Here is a 22,345-nt window from a genome sequence, read left to right as displayed (position 1 = left end):
AGAGAGTATGAGGCTTCTAGTGGGAATTCAATGTTTTCCCACTCTAGTGCTGACATATTTGTCAACAGGCTGGTGAAATCCGAGTAATAAAATCAGATATAAGGCTTTAATTTTTTAGGACCCATGTATAAAAAGATAAAAATATTCTGATATATATAATCTCTGAGAAAAAGATAAAAGACACCCATCACAAAAAATCATTTTCTAGAATAATAACATTTTTTGGAAGAAAAATCCCCACAAACTGCTAACACGAAGTTTTCAAAAACAAAGGGGGAAAAGGATGAGTGGAGAAAAATTATGAGGGTTGTGCACATACTTTATTTTTATTTATTTAACAAATTCATATGCTGTTTATTTTGCTTTCCTTCTAGCGTTAACCTAGGTAACTATTAATTGGAAGCAAAAATATGAAAGTCATAATTATTGAACGTGTGGTGGGTTTTTTGTCATTTCTAAAACATTAGCCCAACTATAGAAGTTAATTAACTGAAGCTTTATGCACAAGGATAATTATTTATGCACAAACGCTTGCACAAAAATAATAAAACAGAAAGTCAGTAAAATACTGTAACAAATAGTATTGAATTCCTCCAGCCTCTTCCTATTACGTTACATGGGATTTTAAATTCAACTGTAATTTTGTTGGTTAACATACCTTGCTTTTTGTTACACATGTTTTTCCAGATTCTGAAGGCTGAAATTCAAATGACATGATGCCCTGAGATAATGCTCTGCATATAAAAGAACACATTTGAAAAAAAGAAATCAAATATTATAATTATTCTATTATATATTTGATACAAATATGTGAGAGAAAATATTCTCAGTTGATACCTAACAATACTCCACAACCTTTTAAATTTAACTAGCTAATTTCTACACAAGATAATAAACCGATAAAATCTTAGTATGAAAACTGACAATTTCAAAAAACCAGGAGAGAAATATTTCAGTTATTTCTCTGACCTCAGGGTGGCTATCTTAAAAAAAATAAAGAAATGATAAAAATCAATTTCATGGTGAAATAATAGGGGTAGAATTCATTATAAATTTAACACAATTTCTTATGGATTAAACAAAGGACTATAATGCCTTTCTCTCTGAGCTACTTGTTGAACTTTTGTCACTCTAGCTAACTTTCACCTTTCATTTTACTGTTTCTCCCTTTCCCCGCCCCTACCAATAAGAGGTATTTGTATGTACATTACTAAGCTAGTTGTTTTTACGAACGGTTGTTTTTATTGTTTTATTGCTTTGTTTTAACAATAAACAGCTGTTTTTATTTATCCCACAGTTCGAGGATTTTATATCTTTAACATACATTAGTTTCTTTTCTCAGATCTTAAATTCACTTATTTGATGAACATAATCCACAAAAGCTTAAGTAACAATGTGCCTGCTAGTCCTTAATGTATCATAAAATACTTTTTCCCCACAACAAGACTAAACATGACCATCGCCTTGGCTCCTATCTGATGACACTATTTTATTAGAGATCCTGATTCTAAATACATTTTCTTTAATTTCTATATACCTTCTTTTATGTCTCACTCACTTTTTAAAAATTATTTTATTGTTATTAAATATGCATATTGGATTACAGTGACAATAGTAACTGAGACCAGAATTTCTGTCACTAAACAATGTAGTCATAAAGCTTGACATCACATGACTATATCACTTAGTGATAGTAATTCTGGCAATCTCTGTTACTGTCATTAAGTGAATCTGGTGAATCAAGTGGTCATCAGGTGACAATACACCCCAATCTATGCTAATCCCAGCTTTGTTACTCCCAGTCCCAAGCTTCGGTAAGGTAAGGAACTATCTCCTTTGCCTCCTCTTCAATTCCCCCACCTAGTTATTTACACACACACACCTCCATATCTGCCTTTCTGGCCAGCCTGCACAGTGACAGTCCTCAGTTGTAGCTACACTGAAGTAGAGTGAAGCAGAGACCCAGGTCCTTCAGTAGGCTCAGCCCCACCCCAGCACATTTGCATTTTCTTTTTCTCCAAGTTCCAATAATGCCAAATTGTCCAGTTTATCATTTCTGGCTCTTCTGCTGGGATTCAATATGTGGTTGTTGACTTAAGCACCTAAATTTGATATTTATTTCATTCTTCTTGCTGCCTTAAAGAGCAAACAAGTAACATAACTAGATGTGTAGGAAAAATATATGCAATATTCAGATCTCCATTTTACTTCCAAATATCCTCCCTAAATATAAAGCAGTGCTGAATAATAATCAATACAAAGTGAGTAACAGTATCTCTAAGTAATGAATTACAAATGGATATCGTCTTTATGTACATCAGTTTGCAAATCTATTCAAGCTGGAGCCAAAATTAAAACAAGTTCTAAAAATTTATGATTAGTAACTAACGTGAGACCTATAAAGATTGGAATTAAATCGAGCAGCTCATGGCAAACTTCAGAAATTCTTATTTTGTCTGGGAATACCTCTGGTTGAAGATAAGGCTCTATTTACCCTTGGGAATAAAATATATCCAGGAGGGCAAGGGGGAACATGTTGTCCTGTTGGTGGACTTGGGGAAACATGTTACTCAAAATCCTTGAGTAATAAGGCTTGAAATATTTGTTAGGAGCTGCCTTCACTTTGTTGTACTTAGAATTCATTTATTTATTTAGCAAATTTGCAGTATATAATTTATTTACTTAGTAAATTGGTTGGCAAAGTTTTTAAAATCTTCTCAAAATAAGGCAAGCCAATTTGCATCTTCATAAAATTATAATCTCCCGTCATTACAGATTGACAGCTCTTACATCCAGTATCTACCAGTATCTACCACATGCTCTGGTAGCTGAAAATGTGTCGTAAAACTCTGAATTCAGAATGAGTTGGCCCATTGAAATCTGTACACAAGAGTAGTATCTCTAAATTTTTTGAGATATGCAGGCCTGTTTCTTGCACAAAAAGAGATAAAAATATAAAATAATAAAATAAAATAGACTTAACAAGTAGATAGGCAATCTTTGCAGGAAACTGGGTCCATCTGTACTTTTTATCCCCTACAGATTTTTTTCAGCATCAGCAATAATGAAAAGCCCATCATGTTTAGTAAATCATTAATGGAATTCTCCACAAGCTAGCTGTAAGCTTTTAACTTTCTTGCTTTTTCCTGTCCCTCCTTTTGGTATCCCAATAATCAACAAGAATAAGCTTAACGCTGGTCTGGATTCTATGAGCCTAAAATATAACACTATAATACTGCAATATGCACCGACACCCTTGAATGTGAATAGTGTATTGATTCTGAATTCTGAATTATTCTTTATATTATTTTATATTTATATTAATAAATTCTAACTTACATCTGAGTTCGATAATCAGACAGTTCCGAATAATCCCTTTCATGATAAAATGTGACAGTCTGTGAGGAACAATGGATAAATGGATAAGTAAACTAGACTATAATACCTTCTTCTGAATTTTTAATCAACATATATTAGGAGAAAATTGCATAAAGCATATATGAATTCTTTATTTTATTTTATTTTATTTACTTACTTACTTATTTAATTTATATGCCACTCATCTCACTATTCTTGTTGGTTTAAGGCAAGCAAAATATAAAACTTGATTAATAAAATATAGATGTTACATGAGCTATATCAAATATATAATTTATATGTGCTTCAACTCAGTATGTCTTCTCCAACAGATATAGAATTGTATCTTATCTGACTATTATTTTAAAATTAAATATTGATTTTTGAAATGAGTCATAGCAGAACAGACCTTTCTGATCTTGAAAAGGCTAGGACAGATTCTTGTGCAAGCGTGCAAATAGCGTTCTGTAACACGTATTGTCTGAATGCATCACTAAGTACAGGATTCAAAGGCTGCACTTGAGTTTTATTTTTTTTAAAAAAATGCATTGTTGGTCTCATAGAATGATCTGCAAATATTGTTAAAATATTTTATTGTTTTAATCGGTGGGCTTTTGACCACTGACTTTTGTATTGAGGTATGATTAGCTATAGATGGAAAATATTTTATGGACTTATTTTGCAATCTTGAAGTGTAGGTTATCTTTTCCATGTCTGATATATCCTGCAAGTTTTTCTCCACCTGGGTTAAGTCATAATTCCTTCCGTTGTTGGGTTCCATCTTTAAATCTCTTTCCTCTGGTTTATTTTCAGTTGTCTGCTTTATCTGATTGCCCTCTATTTTTATTTTCTGAGTTTTTTTGTTGTAAGGTTAAATTGAAGATAGGTTCATTTTTATTTTCAAAGTTTTTTTTAATTTCCTCATGGTTTAAAATCATTGTAGTTTGAATTAGTTGCAACATAGCATACATTTCCTCCTGGAAAGTATTTGTTTTTTTCTTGATATGTTCTTTCTGCAGATCTCTGATGTTCCATGATAGCCAAAAATCAAAGTTTCCCTTTCTCTGCAAACAGCTTTAGAGTCACAGTTCAATAGGTATTTATAATCCAGGAAGGCCATTTTTTTCCTAAGTTTTATAGTTCTTGTCTTGTGGATAGCCCAAAATGTTTTCTTTTCTTTGTTGCAGCTGTTCTCTGTTTAGTTAAGACATTGAAAGTCACAAAAACAGGTTATCTTTTTCTGGGCTTTTTGCCAATAACTGTATTAAAGCAACTACAGTTGTATATTTTCATCCACCACTAGATGTCAGCACCAGTTCATTTTTCAGTTTTCAAAACAAGCAATTACTTTCTTCTGTTTTCATCAATAATCTTTTGAAAAGAAAATCTTTAACAAATTCCACCAATTTCAAACTTATCCAGATTTAAGTCTTATATTCATTTCATTTCAATATATTTCTGTCCCCATAAAAGTTTAATTTGCTGCTTCCTTCTGTGGAAGAATGGGGCAAGAGTTTCCCTCCTTCTCATTTTTGGGGAATTTTTGCTTCTTGGGTTTTTTTACCCCAGGAAATCAATTATGAAGTAGAAGAGAGAGAATCAATATTCTTTCCCAGTTCCAAACATGTTGTTTACAATCAAGCTTAAATTAGTGGTTTTTGGCTTTGCCTGCTTGTAGCTTGGGTTAGACTCTGTAGTAAAGGCTATTTCTTCTGCTGGTTTCTACAGGGCTTTTCCTGAACAACTGGATTGACTGCCTTCTCTCTGCATTCAGCGGGGCTCCCCTCCTTGTCGCCTCTCCAGGGCAACTTTAGGCCCATTTAGGGTCCCCTAACAGGAAAAAATAGGCTGCAGGGTGCAAAGCCCCGCAATCCCTCGGCTGCTGCGTTACTGTGCAAAACCGGAAGCGGAAAACATATGTGACAAAATGTATGATAGAGCTGTCATGAGAACTATAAGAACTTGAGAGACAAAAAATGATAGGAGAAATTAAAAAAGAAAAAGATTTTCAATGAATACGAAGGGGTGAATCCCTCCCACAAAAACATCTTATTGGATTTGTCTCTTGTACTTACAACATCTACATTCTACAGGACTATGGGAAGACTTTTTGGTCCAGCGAAGCATACAGATTAAGAAAGATGTTTTTTGGGGGAAAAAGGCTAAAGCTAGAATTTAAAAAGTAGATGATGGGATTTATCAGATAGAATAGCTAAAGATTAAACACCTGTTTGAATATGGTTTAAAAAATAGAAAAAGTCTGGATATAAATGTATTTTAGTTTAAGAGGGATAGGCCCCTCAAGTAACATAGTATTTTTTATCATATAATAATTATAAAACTGTTTGGATAGTTTGTATGAGGGAAATGTTTTATATACTTAAGTGTAATTGATCTTGAGAAAATCTCAATTGATAACAATATTCTGAATAGACACAAAAATTTAGATGATTGGATTTATTAGATGGAATAGTTACAGATTAAACATTTGTTTGAATAAGGTTTAAAAAATAGAAAAATTCTGGATATAAATGTATCTTAACTTAAGAGGGACATGTTTCTCACGTTGCATACTATTTCCTTCTTTTTTTCTTTTTTTTGTTGCATTTTTAAGATATGAGAAATGTAAAATTGTTGGAATGGCTTGTATGATGAAAAAGACTTGAATACTTAAGTGTAATTAACTCTGAGAAAATCTTAACTGGAAGAATGTTTTGAACATTACAGGGAAAACAATCTAAATAAGAACTTTGAAAACAGGATCTATGATGAGGTAATTAAGATGATCAATTACAAAATAAGCTTTATATTGATGTGGTTAAATATTAGAAAAATATTTATATTCAATTGTTATCTATCAAAATACTTGGTAAAAGAAAATTATTGGAAGAAGAGAAAATCAAAGAAAGCTATTATGTGGATTATGGAATTATAGAAATTAATTGTTATTGTTTTTAAATATAAACCTTTACAGAGTTCCTTATTTGTATTTTTTCTAAATTCTAATGTCTGGCTTTCTTTCTAGTTTACTGTATTTCTGATTGCATACTGTGATCTGTGCAAAATTTTCTAATAAAGTTAAACAAAAGATTAAATTTAAATGGAAAATGGGAATTTCAGGAAAAAATATAGGAAACATAAATGCCCCTTTAGTTAGTCTGGTTCATATAAGAACAGTAAGAAAAAGTAGAAAATAATGATACTGTGTATAGAAAGAAAGCTGACTCACCTTATTTTTAGTGCAGATTCCACGAGCTATTTCATAATGGATAAGGTCTTTAGTCTTCAACAGTTCTGGCCTGTAAATTTCAACATCTACTGATAAACCCATATTTTCTAAAAATACTATCTGACCCCAAAATGTCACTTTGTCTCCCATGTCTACATAATGAATACTGAGATTCGAATTGTGCTCAAATGATATATATGGGCAAATGTCGTTCAATTTTGATGCAACACTAAGCACTTCTAATTTCAAAGGATATACCTGGCTGTTTATATTTGTGCCATTGATTGTCAGCAAATTTACATCTCCAGAAGGATTAAAATAAAATATAAACTTTTTAAGATTACTTTCCCAAGGAGCAAGTCTTATAACATCTATCACTTCAAATTTGAAGAAAAACAGAGCATTATTTTTCAGCTTTATTATGACATTTCCATTGTAATCTGGAAAAGAAAAAGAATACCATATTAAGTACATTTCTAGAGAAATAAAATTATTTCATATAAAATATTAATGTCTTGATACTGTAATTTCAAATATATTCAAAGTAGAATAAGCATTACTGTGTAGGAACTTACTGTTCAGTAAATATTCATGGTTTTGATAAACATAATGTCGTTTAGTCTATCTACAGTTATTCCAAATAAATCTCATTATTCTTACTTATTTCAGTTTCCACTTTCTTTTTTTAAAAAACTCATGGTAACATATTTAATTATTTTGATTATAAGTCTTGGAGGCGTGCTAAGTTGACAAAAGTCCAATTGGCCACTATACACAATAATTTTCTCAGCTGAAAATAGGATCATTTTGTTTTTTTAGCTTTAAGTACTTCACAGATTTATTTTTAATATAAAGATAATAACTATTTTTTCAGAGATACTATCAGAATATAGTTCTCATTTGAATGCCAGATAGTCACAAAAAAATTGCTGTCTGAAGCTAAACTCATAGTGTCTCTCTACTCTGACAAAAGTCTGATACCATTCCAGAATAAATCTGTCTTTAACCTGTCTCACTTTACCTAAATTACATCACTTTACTCTGCTAATTGAAAGACCAGATTTAGTATCCCCAGTGAATTCTAGGAGACTAATGTTCCATAGAAGATCACCCCCACTCTCCTTCCCTTCTGTCACAGTTGCTGAAACATCTGGAATTCTGGAAGCCAACGGTTAAATAGGGGCTTACATTCTTCATCACCCAGCCAGATTTCAATTCAGTTCTCTTCATTCTTCCAGGCCAGGCCAAGCCAACCAAAGGTTCCCCTTTTGGTCCCCTTATTCACCATACAGCTGCAGCAGCCCCCACTCTCTCACAATCACCTTCTCAGCTCTCTTTTCATTAGGGCCATACAACTCTCTTATTGACTAAGTACCGTACTTCAAACAATCTCTGCACTAAGTACTTCAAAACTGCACTGCACTTTTCACACAATTTAAAATTTTGTTATTACAGTAATCATTACCTCTCTAAAAGGTTTGAGACTTTGCTGTTTGAAGGGTGATCAGTTCCATTTTATATTTTTATTAAAACATAGAATACTTAACCAATAATAATTTGATGAATTGCAGATCCTTCAGACACTGCTGAAAATTTGGTTTTTGTACCAGATACACGAAGATAACCATAGTGTCTATGCTCTTTGTAAGTATAGAAAATTGTGTCGTCATCCCACAACACCATGGATGTTAATGCTGAAAGTATGACTTCCATATGTATGGCACCAACAGTGGGCAAATCTAGGATAAAGTCTCTTAGGGTCCATTCAACTGTATCTTCGTTATAGGCAGCCATGTATAATATCTTTTTGCTTATACAGCCAGTGCATTCTAGCAATATTGCAATTGAAGCAGTAAGTGAGTCATAGCAAGCAGATACTATTAATAGATTAACAGTTCTTTGTAATTTTAATTTTTCTCTTAACAGTTTTACAGCTATCAATGGATGAAATTCATTCTCAGAATATCCAAGAAAAATTTCTTCTTCTGACCATATAATTATTTCGCTTAATTTTCTCTCCTGAAAGAAAACAAAATTATGAAAATAATATCCCAAACTCTACAAAATAACAATAAAATCAAAGATTACAATGTTTATAAAATATTCATTAAAATTAAGTTAGTATCATGAATTAATATATTTGCAACTTATACAAGGACAGTCAAAACCAGAAAAAAACATTTTGTGCTTACATACAATTGCTATACTTCCAGCAGCCATAACGTATTTGTAATTTGACAAACATGAAATTATAGTACATTGATATTTGGAACTGATAAAGAGTATAGAGTACAACCTCACCTAACTCAAACATCCATGACAATGAATTACTGTTCTAATAAGAAAAGGCATTTCCCTAATCGAGACAATGTAGTCACATTATCTTCATTATAACACATTTGTTTAGATTTTTGTTCTATGTATCTTTAGTTCTATATATCTGCATTTTGGTTCTATGTAACTATGTATCTTGTTCTCTTTTATCTTCAATTTACGTTGTTATATAACAATCTGTGTTATTATATAGATTAATTATTTCATACTAGAACAGGTGCATCAAGCAATGAGAACATTTTAATAAAAACAATCCATATGTAATAGCATATAAACTCTTATACAGATGGAGAACCATAAATGTGAACCAAGCAGACAATGAGAAGAAAAGCAATTTTATATTAGCATAATTGTAATTTTCCTTTTTTAAAAATTCTGGCACCAGTACATTCACAAGTCTGGCCAGCTGTATATTCAGAAGGTAATCAAACCGAGATTTTAGTAGAACATCACTTTTACAAATATGAATTGTTTTGAACTAAATTTCAATAGCTTCAGTTAATAACTTTTCATATAAGTAAATTTGAACTCCAGCCTATCATGGATGAACCATGGCCATCTACAGTAAACTGTATATATTTTTTGCATTAAATACAGGTACTAAAACAGATTCCTTTCCAAATACTTATCAAGATTTCAATATATTATTTTATTATTATTCAAAGTACTGATCAGACCACTCAAATCTATACTACTACACTCTGGGTAGTATACCTACAGTAAGCACTTTCACTAGGGACTAAAAATAATTCTCAAATCATTCACTAAATAATAATTCTCAAGAAGGACTAAATATTACTATATTCTAGCTATTGACCAAAGCTAGAATAAGTGCCTGAACAAATAGAAAACTAAATCTACCTTTCCTGATTGGTAATTATAACTTGCAAAATGAAAATCTCACAGGTTGCCCTTGCCAGAGAAATCTGTTCAATATCCTGTACATTTGTTTCAATTTAGTACATTATGATGTAATAAATGTAGGAATGCTGCACATTCAGCCTAATCTCATTTACTTTAGTCATTAGAATATTTATTTAATTTATTTAATTAGATTTGTATACTGCCCTTTCCCGAAGGACTAATATGTAACTCTCTCTCCTCACTCTCATGCATTTCCTTTCCATTAAATCTTTTCTGTGGTTCTATATAGAAGTATGCCTGATATAGCGAGCTTTCCCTTGAAGACCTGAAAGCTAATATATACATGAAAGATAAGGCTGAAAGCGGCATAAGACAGTTGACTTATATCATAAAGGGTTGATGTAACATTCTTGAAGTTCCTATGTGAAAAGATGCTGGGGAGAATGCAAGAGGCTCAAAGAAGCCAATGCTAGATCCCATATCAGAAATCAGATGATTGCCAGACTATTGTATAAGTAAAGGTATGAGAGTGTAAGCCAGTTTGGATCAAATGAGATTGGACTTTGAAAAGATAAAACACTTGGACTATGGGCATCAAGCCAGACAATTTTGCTGCCAGTGAAATCCTAAACTATGGTAGGAGGGGTAGAATTGAGATTATATGAACTATTAGTACCGCTGTATAATAACTTGGTAAGACCACGCTTGGAATTTTGCATCTAGTTTTGGTCATCCTAATATAAAAAAGATGTTGAGATTCTAGAAAGACTGCAGAGAAGAATAACAAAGATAATTAGACATCTGGAGGCTAGAACATATGAAGAACAGTTGCAGGAAATGGGTATGTCTAGTCTAATGAAAAGAAAAACTTGGGAAGACAGGATAACAGTGTTCCAATATTTGAGGGGCTGCCAGAAAAAGAGCCAATCTACTCTCCAAACCACCAGAAGGCAGGACAAGAAACAATGGAGGGAAACTAATCAAGAAGAGAGGTAACCTAGAACTAAGAAGAAATTTCCTAATGGTGAAATTATTCTGTTATTTAGATTTTCAGACTGGCCATCTGACAATCTACCTGCATGTTTGTAACATTGTTGGGACTTAAATATCTGAATTCCTTGTATTTTTTGTCTAAATGCCTCTCTTTTAAATTTCTGAATACATACTGTAGTAGGGTTTTTTCTGCTTATTTAGAATTGTCTGCATGATGCTAACTTAACATAAACTAATTAAAGTAGCGTCTCATATGTTAATTGTCTGGATATGCCATTACTACAGAGATTATATAAATTGGGGACATCTTTTTTACTGCCTATGCATGTTAAGAAGATGCATATGAGACTCATGTTTAAGATGAATACCACATTAATCCACAGTGGAGATAAATCCTTAATCAATCTATGGTCTGTTGAGATGGTGTCTTGTTGCAGCTTCTAATTCCTTTCCATAGAGCAGGGGTCCCTAACCTGTGCGCCATGGCCCAGTACTGGGCTGTGGGCTCTTGGCCAGAGGGCCATGGAAATCGCTGGCCAGGGCACACACACATGGGCATGCATTTTTCCCCACTCATAGTGCCCGCGGCCTTGTTAGCGCATGCACATGGGCGCAAATGGGGACGCTAGCATGGGGGGTTGTGTAGCCCATTCATGCATGTGCGAACGTGTGCTAGCCGCCGCAGGAGTGGACGGCCATTCACCCATGTATACGGTGCCAGAGCATGCCACATGCATGAACACGTTCGCTAGTACTGCACCAGTGTGCATGGCCCCATTGGCATATATGCATGCGTGCGTGCAGTAATTTGGAAGCTGCTCTCCCCTCTGGGCTGTGAGCCCGGAAAGGTTGGAGAACTCTGCCATAGATAATGAACTCATATGGCGCCTTCACAACATGAAAGACTTCACTGTGGCAAACCAAAGCTGTTTCAAACAGACCTATTCATCACACATACAAAGTTGTAGGTTCCCCACCCTCTGCTGAAACATCCGTTTCTAGTTGTTGCTGCTATCTGATGAAAAGAAATAATGTATAATTGTTCCCAAAATGACACAGCCAGACTATTGTATTTAGCAGTCATATGTATTCAGTTGTATCTATTTCCCAGTTTTCTGTTAAAGGTATCAAACATGGAACCATCTAATCCAGGGGTGTCAAACTCAATTTCATTGAGGGCCGCATCAGCATTGCGGTTGCCCTCAAGGGGCCGGGTGGGTATGGCCAGGGTGGGCATGGCCTACTGGGTGGGCGTGGCTAGAGTGCATATGGCCTACTGGGTGGGCGTGGCCAGCTCTACATCGTTCGCATCAAGGGTGCCTATGGGGGCCTGGGCAGGAGTGGGACAGATCTGAGGGTCTCTGGCAGAAGGAGGGTCTCTGGGCCAGGGCCAAGGCAGTGGGGGCCGTTCCCTCACTATTTCCAGGATGGCTTCGCGGGCCACATGAAACCACTTTGCAGGCCGGATCCGGCCCCCGGGCCTTGTGTTTGACATGTCTGATCTAATCTTATACTAGGTAAAAACAAGCCTACGAGGTAAGGTGGGCTGAAATAAAGTAACTGACCCAAACTCAATGAATGATTTTTTTTGTGGACATTTGAACCTGAGTGTCTCAGTCCTGGTCTAACACACCACTATAGCAGCATTCCCCAATCCCCAGACTGCTGATCAATACCTGTCCGTGGCCTGTTAGAAACTGGACTGTGCAAGCAATTGGCAAGCAAAGCTTCATCTGCACGTGCATGGGATCTAGGTTGAATGGGAAATTCCCCCCCCCCAGTCCGTGGAAAAATTGTCTTCCACAAAACTGGTCCCTGGTGCCAGAAAGTCTAGGGACCACTGCACTATAGTACAGTTACTGCATAATCACATGATTCTAGTATAGCTCAAAATACTTTTTAACTGAAAATGCCAATTAGATATCATATAAAGGTCAAAAGAAAAATATAATATCAATGTTATAATCCCAACTTCTGGCATCCTGAAGAGAGAAATGTCTCAAAACACAGATGTTTCTCTGTTGCTTAAATATGTCCAAGTCTTTTCCAGATATTTACTTATAGTATTTAAAGATCAGATCTAAAGTAATACATGTTAAAAGATTGTAGAGCTAGGTAATCTGCACCCTGCTGCCTTTCTACCTAGCTTGCTTGCTGGCTGTCACATAAGCATCACTTCTTCCATATTCATTTCCTTTGCAAGAATGAAGTATTTATAGCTAAAAACAATACCACGAGGGTTTTATTGCCACAGCAGGCAGCTAAATGAGTCAGTAGGTGGGGCAGGGAAGGGAGGGCACCCAAATCAGGGACTCTGCCTCCTTCAAACAATGGTTCCTCTAGGACAGCCTTATATATTTCAAAACATATTTTAAATCTGAAAAGGGGGAAAATCTAGATAGAGGACAGTAATAAAGAGTGCAGAGAAGAGCAACAAGAACGATTAGAGGTGTGGAGGCTAAAACATATGAAGAATGGTTGCAGGAGTTTGGTATGTATAGTCTAATAAAAAAGAATAGGGAGAGACATGATAGCAGTATTCCAATATTTGAAGGGCTGTCACAAAGATGAGGGTGTCAAATTATTTTCCAAAGCACCTAAGGCAAGACAAGAAACAATGGATGAAAGTTAATCAAGAAGGTAAAGGTAAAGGTAAAGGTTCCCTCCGCACATGCGTGCTAATAGTTTCCAACTCTAGGGGCCGGTGCTCATCTCCATTTCAAAGCCGAAGAGCCAGTGCTTGTCCGAGGACGTCTCCGTGGTCATGTGGCCAGCATGACTAGACGCCAAAGGCGCACGGAACGCTGTTACCTTCCCACTGTAGTGGTCCCTATTTTTCTACTTGCATTTTTACGTGCTTTCGAACTGCTAGGTTGGCAGATGCTGGGACGAGTAACAGGCGCTCACTCTGTTACGCGGCACTCGGGATTCGACCTGCCAAACTGCCGACCTTCTGATCAACAAGCTCAGTGTCCTAACCCACTGAGCCACCATGTCCCAAGAAGAGAAGTTACCTAAAACTAAAGAGAAGTAAGAAAAATCAACCAGTGGAATGGCATGCCTACAGAAGTTGTAAGTGACCGATCACTGGAGGCTCTTAAAATGAGTCTGGACATCCATTTGTCTGAAATAGTAGAGGGTCTCCTGCTCAAGCAGGGGGTTGGACTAAATGACCTCCGTGGTCCCTTCCAACTCTGTTATTCTACATTCTAAAGAGCACCCATAGTTGATACAACAAGGTAGGGGCTTCATTGTGAAGTTCTAGTTGCTGCTGACAAGAATTCAAATAAAAAGAACTTCCTCAGCATAATCAAATTTTAATACCAGCACCAAACATTTATTGCTCTCAAGATCAAATATATACAGAGTGGCTTTCACATGACTGATCGATTTTAAATCCATTAGAATTTTTGGATTGTCTTCAATGTCAGAACCATGAAGAGTACACTGGAATACAAGTAGCCGTCAACTTACAACCAAAACTGAGCCCAACATTTCTTTTACTAAGTGAGACATTTGTTAAGTGAATTTTATTACCTTTTTTGCCACAGTTGTTAAGTGAATCACTGCAACTGTTAAATTAGTAATGCAGTTGTTAAACGAACGTGGCTTCTCCATTGACTTTTCTTGTCAGAAGGTTGCAAAATGTGGTCAAATGACCCCAGGACACTGCAACCATCATAAATATGAGTCAGTTGCCAAGCATCTGAATTTTGATCACAGGACCGTGGGGATGCTGCAATGGTCATAAGTGTGAAAAATGATCGTAAGTCATTTTTTTCTGTGCTGTTGTAACTTTGGTCACTAAATGAACTGTTGTAAGTTGAGGACTACCTGTATTCTAATATAAGCATTATTGTAACATAAACATCAGCAGCCATGTGCTTTTTCCCCCAGTATCCGATAAGGCAGATGAAATTATTACCAAGTACACGGACTAAGCCACTAGTATTTAGACATTGAGAAAAATCGACAAACTGCCAATTTGATCCTTAAAGGAAAGTATTTCCCTAAGAAAGAAAGCAACTCCATCTCTACATGGGGCTGCCCTTGAGGACCACCCGGAGGCTCCAACTGGTACAGAATGCAGCCGCGAGAGTTGTGTTGGGAGTCTCCCGATACTCCCATGTCACACCTCTGCTCCGTGAGCTGCATTGGTTGCCAGTTGTCTTCCGGGTGAGATTCAAGGTACTAGTAATGGTGTTTAAGGCCCTACATGGCAGGGGTCTGGAGTACCTTAGGGAACACCTGCTGCCGGCATCAACGTCCCTTCGCCCTGTGCGTTCCCACAGAGAGGGCCTCCTCAGGGTGCCACCGATCAGAGAATGTCGATTGGTGGCCCCCAGGGGGAGATCCTTCTCTGTGGCCGCCCCGGAGCTATGGAATCAGTTACCGGTTGAGCTCCGGACGGCGCCCGATCTTCGCTCTTTCCGTCGCGATCTAAAGACATTCTTATTTGAACAAGCCGGCCTGGCCTGATGGGGGATTGGTGGGGTTTTTTATTGTTATTTTAATATTTGTATTTACTGTTTTTAGTGGGCATATATTTAATTCTTTTTTAACTTTTGTAACTTTGTATTTTTTATTCTTGCCCTGTTCACCGCCCTGAGTCCTTCGGGAGAAGGGCGGTATATAAATAAAATTAAATAAATAAATAAATAAATAAATAACTATGTCATATAGACTAAACTCCAATTTACTCATTCTGACACAATCTATCACTTCATGTAATTCATGTAGTCTATAACAGCTGTCAAACATTTCACCTGGATCTGATGTCAGAGATTAGTTGCATGAAGCACTTGTGTATTTATTTTAAGGATGAGTACAGTTTCCTTTATAATTACATGTAAACCAACATTTTATAAATACTCACAGTCAAAGGATATTCATCAGAACACCAAGTTTTGCTTCGTATTCCAATAATTTTTACATGTGGAAAATAAAACTCTCCAAAGTTGATAACCTCGCCTATTCTTGCCTCATAAAGCATGTTTCCAATCAGAATGAAGACATTTGGAAAAAGAATAGCTACTTCTTTGACTTGGTGAATCATGCCAGATGGTATGAGGTCTGGAGGAAATTTTATTTCTGCTACTTTTAAAAATCCATTGCTAGTGTGGAAGATACCATCAACTGTCACTAGGACAGCTGTTCTTGCATAACAGGCACACCATTCTATTATGGCATCACTACCAGCTGGAAGAGTGACAGAAACTCCTGTTTTTGGGCCTAATATATATATAGGCTGGGCAATAGTAAAAGGAGTATCATGAACAAAACAATCCTGAAAAGTCACTGTTTTGTCCCTGATGATTGCCATGTTATCATTTGTTTGGCTAGGCAGTTGAAACATCCATACTCTGAAAACAAACAAAAATATAATACAATTAGCTATTATATTTTTATAAACAAAGTATTTGAATATGCTTTTCATCAAAATGATTTATTCCCTAATTCTTCTTAATAATGTTTACCTATAAGCTTCAATTACTTCCCAATTAAATGCTGAAATTAAGTTCTAAAAAGCAAATTTTGCTGAAAAATTCATTGAAAATAATAAATTGATTAAATAGCAATTTAATTTAACATTTCAATATATATTTATATTTCAATACCTACAAGCAGATCTATGTAAACATATTCTGTCAATGTTAAAGCTTTAGCTATGAAGTACATTGTGCTTATATTCTCAGTAGCACAGTCCTTGTGCTTATCAAATAGTTACTGAGCATTAATTCATTTTAGATTAGAATCATCACCAATCTAATCTCACATGTACAAATAGGATTTCAGAGGAGCTCTTGTCAAAATTATCAACAAATATATATATTTGAGGAAATACACTCCTTGACAACCAAATGTCACTTAAATTCAAATTTGTCACAGTATTTTCACAATTTTTATCACTATGCAACAATGTAAATATATCTAGACTGCTTTTGATATAGTGCACTTATTTAATGTTTTGGGTTTAAAGTCCAGATGCAAAGTTTGCATATTGTATGTAGAACCTGTTAAATGGATGTCTATTAAACTGAAGTGTTAGTGTATCAGTTCTATAACTGTAGCTATGTAGACATAGCTGGCTAATTGAAAAAAGGGCATATTTATCAGAAGACAAAGAAAACAACAATATTATAACTTCTTTTTGTGAGCATTGTCGTATCACAATTCATCTAACCATCAATCATGAACCTTGCTAAATGGGAAGGAAATATGAATTTTCAGATACTATTTAATTGTAATATTGTTATTGAGCAACAACCCTCACTATTTTTCAGGCAAACCAAGGCTGTTGCTGATCGTCAGTTAGCATCATCTGGAGGGCTACATGTTTGCTACCCCTTTGTCATTTCAAAAGCATTGCATTACTCTATAAAATGTAATTGAAAGAACAGTACCCATTATCAAATAAGATGTTGAAATATTCCGTTCCTTTAAATAATGTTCTAATGGAAGGTTCCTGTCCCAAATTCCAGAACTGCCTGCTAAGGGTCTTAGAATACTATGAAATAAAAACAGTTATATTTAAGAGAAAATTTTAAAAAAATCTTTTTTATTAAATAGAATTTCATTTGCATGAAGTTCTACTTCTTAGCAAAGATAAATTAACAATACAAAAATAATAATTATTAGTATGAAATATGTATATTTTTATTGTGAGTTGACCAACCATAAGACTTATCATAAAACCATAAAACAATGCAGTGTCACAGTCTAGAAAGTGAAAAAGAATTCTAATATAATGGCTCAAAATGGTTCAGAGAATGATCCTTTATGGAAGAGAATTTTTTTAAAGATTATTTCTTAATAAAATTATTTTTCTACAATATTTAAATATTGTACAATATTTAAACTGAAGGCTATAGAAAAAGAACAAATTACAAGCTCAAGAACAAGCCAAATATAAATAGAAATTGGGTTTTTGAGTTCTTTCAAAAATAGCTTACGTGGATGGTGTGGAAAAGAAAAAAAGGCTATTTCTTGAAGAGGAAAAAAGTGAGTTTATGATATTTATTTATTAATGAAATTTACATAGCCTCCTATCTCATAGAAAGTGGCTTTGGGCAGTATATAACAAGTATTCCAACTATGGCAGTATGTCACAAAAACTCCAAAATGCAAGAGAGTATGGAGTGGCTGGGAAGATAAGAAACTCATTTAATGATATAAGATTTACAAATTAATAAGTTGCAAGCTTAACATGGAGAGTAGACTTTCTGGAAAACTCTGATTAGATGTACATCAATTCAGGGAGAGGTAGTCCTGTAGATTAGGGTTCCCCAAACTTTGGGGCTTGGAGGCCTGGCTAGGCGGGAGAGGGGAACTGGGTTATATGAGTAGCAGAAGGGCACTCACGTGCATGCACACGCAGCTCAACTGCAAGTTGAGCTGTGCACCCATGTGTGTGCATGCCAGCCCATGGCCAAGTAGCAAATAGACCATGGCCACGGCTTGGGGGTTAAGGACCCTTGTTATAAATAACCTGGTCCCATGCCATGTAGGGGTTTTCAAGATGATAACTAGCACCTTGAATTCTACCCAGAAGAAAACTGGGAAGCACTGCAGCTTGTACAATAGAAATGTAATGTACACACCAGTGTGTTTCGGATTATTTATAGCTTCGGAATGATCTTCAAGAACAGCCTAATGTAAAGTGTATTGCAGTAACCCAAAGCTGAACTGACAAGGCTTGAATGACTGTGAGGAAAGCTCCCTATCTAGAAAAGGTTGCAATTGATGAGCAAGTAAAATCTGTACAAAGGCCAACTGAGCCCTCCCCTTGTCCCAACTCTCCCCTGGGCAGAGGAGAAGCTACATATTCCAAATGGCTGGGTGGCCGCACTCCAGGTCAACTCCTGTCTCTCATATGAGGTAAGCAGAAAAGATCCAGTTACACTCAGCCCCCAGAATATGTAAAGGAGCCCAGATCATGCAAATGTCCTTAATCCAGGTGCTTGCCAGCCACGAAGATAACCATCCTGCATCTCTGACTTGGAATCTCCACTACCACATTAATCACAGGAAGTTTCAGTCCAGCATTGTCCAAGATAGGCAACAGAGCCCATCAAAATGGCTGCTATATCTTATGGCTGCTTGAGTAGCAGCTGCCAAATACAAGGCACCTGCCCTTCTCCCCAGGTATGCTGCCTTTCCATGCACCCAGTACAGCAAACAGCCTGACCACTGAAGGCTCCAATGGCCAGGATCCTGTAACCACTGCCAGTTCCTTGTTCTGTGCCAGCCCAATGTCTCCATTTTCTCTGTAACAGCAAACTCAAGGTGGAGGATAGGAGTCCAAGCTACTAGTCCACTGCCACTTATTCCACTCACCCTCTGAAGCCCATTCCATGTCACTCATCAGCTGAACAGACAGATGATTGGTAGCATCACCAAGCTCTGCTGACTTCCAACCACTCTCCAAGGAACCCCCACAATAAAAGGCTACCAGCCAACGTAGTTTTACTTAGCTCCCACCAGGGGGGATGCTGATGGAGGCTCCACTGGGCCTTTCCAGCCAATTGGTACACTGCCACTTCACTAGTTAACTGCGTTGCTGCTATTCTCGTTTCTCCTGCCAGCCCAAATAACTGACACTATCATTGCTGGCCATCCATTGATCTGACTGGGACAACTAGAGACCTCTGTACACCATACACAACAATAAGGTGAGCCTACCAACAGGCATCCACCATGGTGCTATGCTGGAAAAAAACAAGAACACATAAAACCTTCTTTCATTGATAACTTTTCTCATCTTTTTTCCTTCTTTTCTCTTTTACTTGAATTCTCCCTTTGATTTTGTTTCTCTCCCTTAAATTTATAAAATCTAGTTCACGGCGTGTTTTTCAAAAAAATCAATTGAATTACCATTCAATGGGACTGAAGTTATCTGTTTTCTCTTCAGCTGCCATCCCTTGAAAATATTTTTGTGCAACAATTAAGGAAAAAAGATTTTTTTATGTGTTTAATTGCCAGATAGTGCCATATTAATGAAACAGACAAAATAAGCAATTTGACCTTGCTTCTGAAAATCTGATAGCATTATATGTATACCATGTAAATTATAAGGCAAAATAAAATACCTACTATTGGTGGTGAACTGGCAATGTTTAGCATTTCCTTCTCGTCTGCATTTTCTGGATCAAATAACCATACTTTTATAGCCTGACAAAAAATAAAAATTAGTATTACAGAAGAAGAGCTTCTCATTTTCATGAAAAATGCTTTTTAAAAAATTTCTGTAAAAGATACATAATTATTAAAACATGTAATTGTATTTGTTTAGTTAACAAGTTGAAATAATGTTATTACTATTAGAAAATAGATTAATTTTCCCAGAGTTAATGAGAAAGGGAGTGGGGTTGCTCTGCTTATATACTAACGTTCACAGTGGTCATGGATTTCACAACACAAAACACTTCATCACCAACAATCAACACCCAGATAATCAAAGATTAATATCAAGATTAATAGTAGAGCAATAATCAAGAAGTAAACAATATCCCAATCAAGAAACTATCAACTCAGACAAACAAGCTAACAGAAGACAACAGCCTAATCAAGGAACCATCAACAACACTCTCACCAACCCTGATGGCAAGCCTCTGGTATATAAACAAAGAACAAATCCTACTCCCTTGTACCATTGATGATATTACCTAGCTGGGCAATAAAGCATCTGCAACAAAACAACCAAGGATCACACAACCTTAACACTATCAACCACATATTTAAATAATTTAAACAGGGGCTTAAGCTGGAATGGGAGAAGTCTTTTACTTCAGTAAAAGATTTATGAGGTATATGCATGTAGTCCTTTACCAACTCTGAAAGTACAAATGATGATAGGCAATGAGAATTAATAAGGTCATGCCAAAACACATGCTAATATTATCCAGAAACAGAGAGTGATTAATATTCTCTTTACATTTATTGACTAATTTATAATGAACATATTTACCTGAGTTGGACCAGTATCCCATAACCTTGAAAAAAAATACAGAGTTTACAAAAATGAAAACTTCCTACTGAAAATAGACAGTATCATTTTCAATTCAGGAAAACAGATAACAAAGCCCTTGTTCTGAACACTTGTATTCATAGATTTGGAGCTTGAAACAAATTATTTGCAGATATAACTTGTATCAGTTTGTTCAAGTTTCCCAACGTAATTCTATTAGTAAAATGATGTATTTCAACTCAGGAATTTATTATGACTCCTTTATTTTATGATTTACAAATAAAGATGCTTCTATCTCCTCTGGTGGATACATTGATTAGGATATTCTTGGCTGCATGCAACACAGATCATTTGTTGGATTGTTATGGGCATCCTTTTAAATTTATATAGTCTGAAGATACCCTGCTGCATAACTTCCCCAAAAAGATGGCTGTTGAACGCAAGCCTGATATTTTCCTGATATTCTCAGCAAGTAATGGTATGCTTCTCAAGAGTGTTACAATTATTCCATTCATTTATGGAAGGAATTTTCAAAAAGGAAATTGAGATTTTTGTTCTACTCCTTGTCTATAGTGTTTGGGATATTTGTCTCCCTGCAATTCAATATCTATAGTATCTAAAATCCCTGGGAGAAATCATTTGGAAATCTGGACTGAGATATTGTTCGTATGGGATATTAGACTATTCTGCCTCTACATATTTCTAAGCAAAGAAAATGATATATCTCTTACAACAGAGTCAATCAGATCATGAATGAATATTTACTTAAAAAAATCTCATAGTATCTGCCAGCTGCACCAGAAAAAGGCATACAAAAAGTCTCTGTTGTGGAAGTATGCAGAATATATATGCTAAGCAAGGTAACATATGTTACCATTTTCTTTTCTTTATTGAGTAAACCTAAGAGTACAAAAGAGAGAGAAATAAAGATACAAAAGGTAGAATGAAAAATAGAACATAAATAAAAACCATTATGAAGGAGAATTTGATACATATGCTCCCATTTCGTTCCATTTCTGCCCCAACCATAACCATTACAGGTAGTCCTTGACTTACAGTCACATAGCGATTGTTCAAAGTTACGACATAGCTGAAAAAGGTGATTTATGATCCAGATCAGAAATTCTTATGGTTGCCCCCCCCATCATGTGACTGCACTTCAGACGCATGGCAACACAGAAAAGTGAGGCTGTGCCTGCCTTTTCTGAAATCAACAATGATCTCTTAGGCTTTTCCAGTATTTAAAACTAGGCTGTTTTCCTTACACCAGTTCATCAACCCTTCAACCTCCTTGCGGTAAGCTTCTACACTGTCATCATGAATAAGGCCCGCTACTGTTGTATCATCTGCGAACTTCACAATATGGTTGGTGGCAAACCTAGCACAACAGTCATGGGTCAACAGGGTGAACAGCAGCGGACTTAGGACACAGCCCTGAGAAGAACCTGTGCTCAAGAAAATGGTATTAGAGGTATTTGTTCCAGCTTGCACATATTGGGGCCTGTTGGTAAGAAAATCAAGAATCCAGTTGCACAAAGGGGTGTTTAAGCCTAAAAGGCCCAGTTTATCTACTAGATGCTGGGGAATGGTTGTGTTAAACG

The 22,345-nt window shown here is 35.8% G+C and overlaps 1 protein-coding gene across 1 annotated transcript in view; it reads right to left on the bottom strand.

Annotated features, from left to right (window-relative positions):
* The window catches only part of CATSPERE (catsper channel auxiliary subunit epsilon), a 68,401-nt gene that overhangs the window by 31,951 nt on the left and 14,105 nt on the right, over positions 1-22,345 (bottom strand). Inside the window, exons 5-12 of the mRNA XM_081312649.1 lie at positions 20,745-20,769; positions 19,871-19,948; positions 17,182-17,285; positions 15,654-16,140; positions 8,194-8,605; positions 6,587-7,026; positions 3,340-3,398; positions 659-734 (exon numbers count right to left, since the gene is read on the bottom strand). Coding sequence (XP_081168775.1) covers positions 659-734; positions 3,340-3,398; positions 6,587-7,026; positions 8,194-8,605; positions 15,654-16,140; positions 17,182-17,285; positions 19,871-19,948; positions 20,745-20,769 — 1,681 coding nt within the window. The remainder of the gene's footprint in view (positions 1-658; positions 735-3,339; positions 3,399-6,586; positions 7,027-8,193; positions 8,606-15,653; positions 16,141-17,181; positions 17,286-19,870; positions 19,949-20,744; positions 20,770-22,345) is intronic.

Source organism: Vipera berus (genome assembly GCF_964194415.1).
Source record: "Vipera berus genome assembly, chromosome: 1".
Taxonomy (NCBI): domain Eukaryota; kingdom Metazoa; phylum Chordata; class Lepidosauria; order Squamata; family Viperidae; genus Vipera; species Vipera berus.
This window is presented reverse-complemented; position numbering and strand designations above follow the sequence as displayed.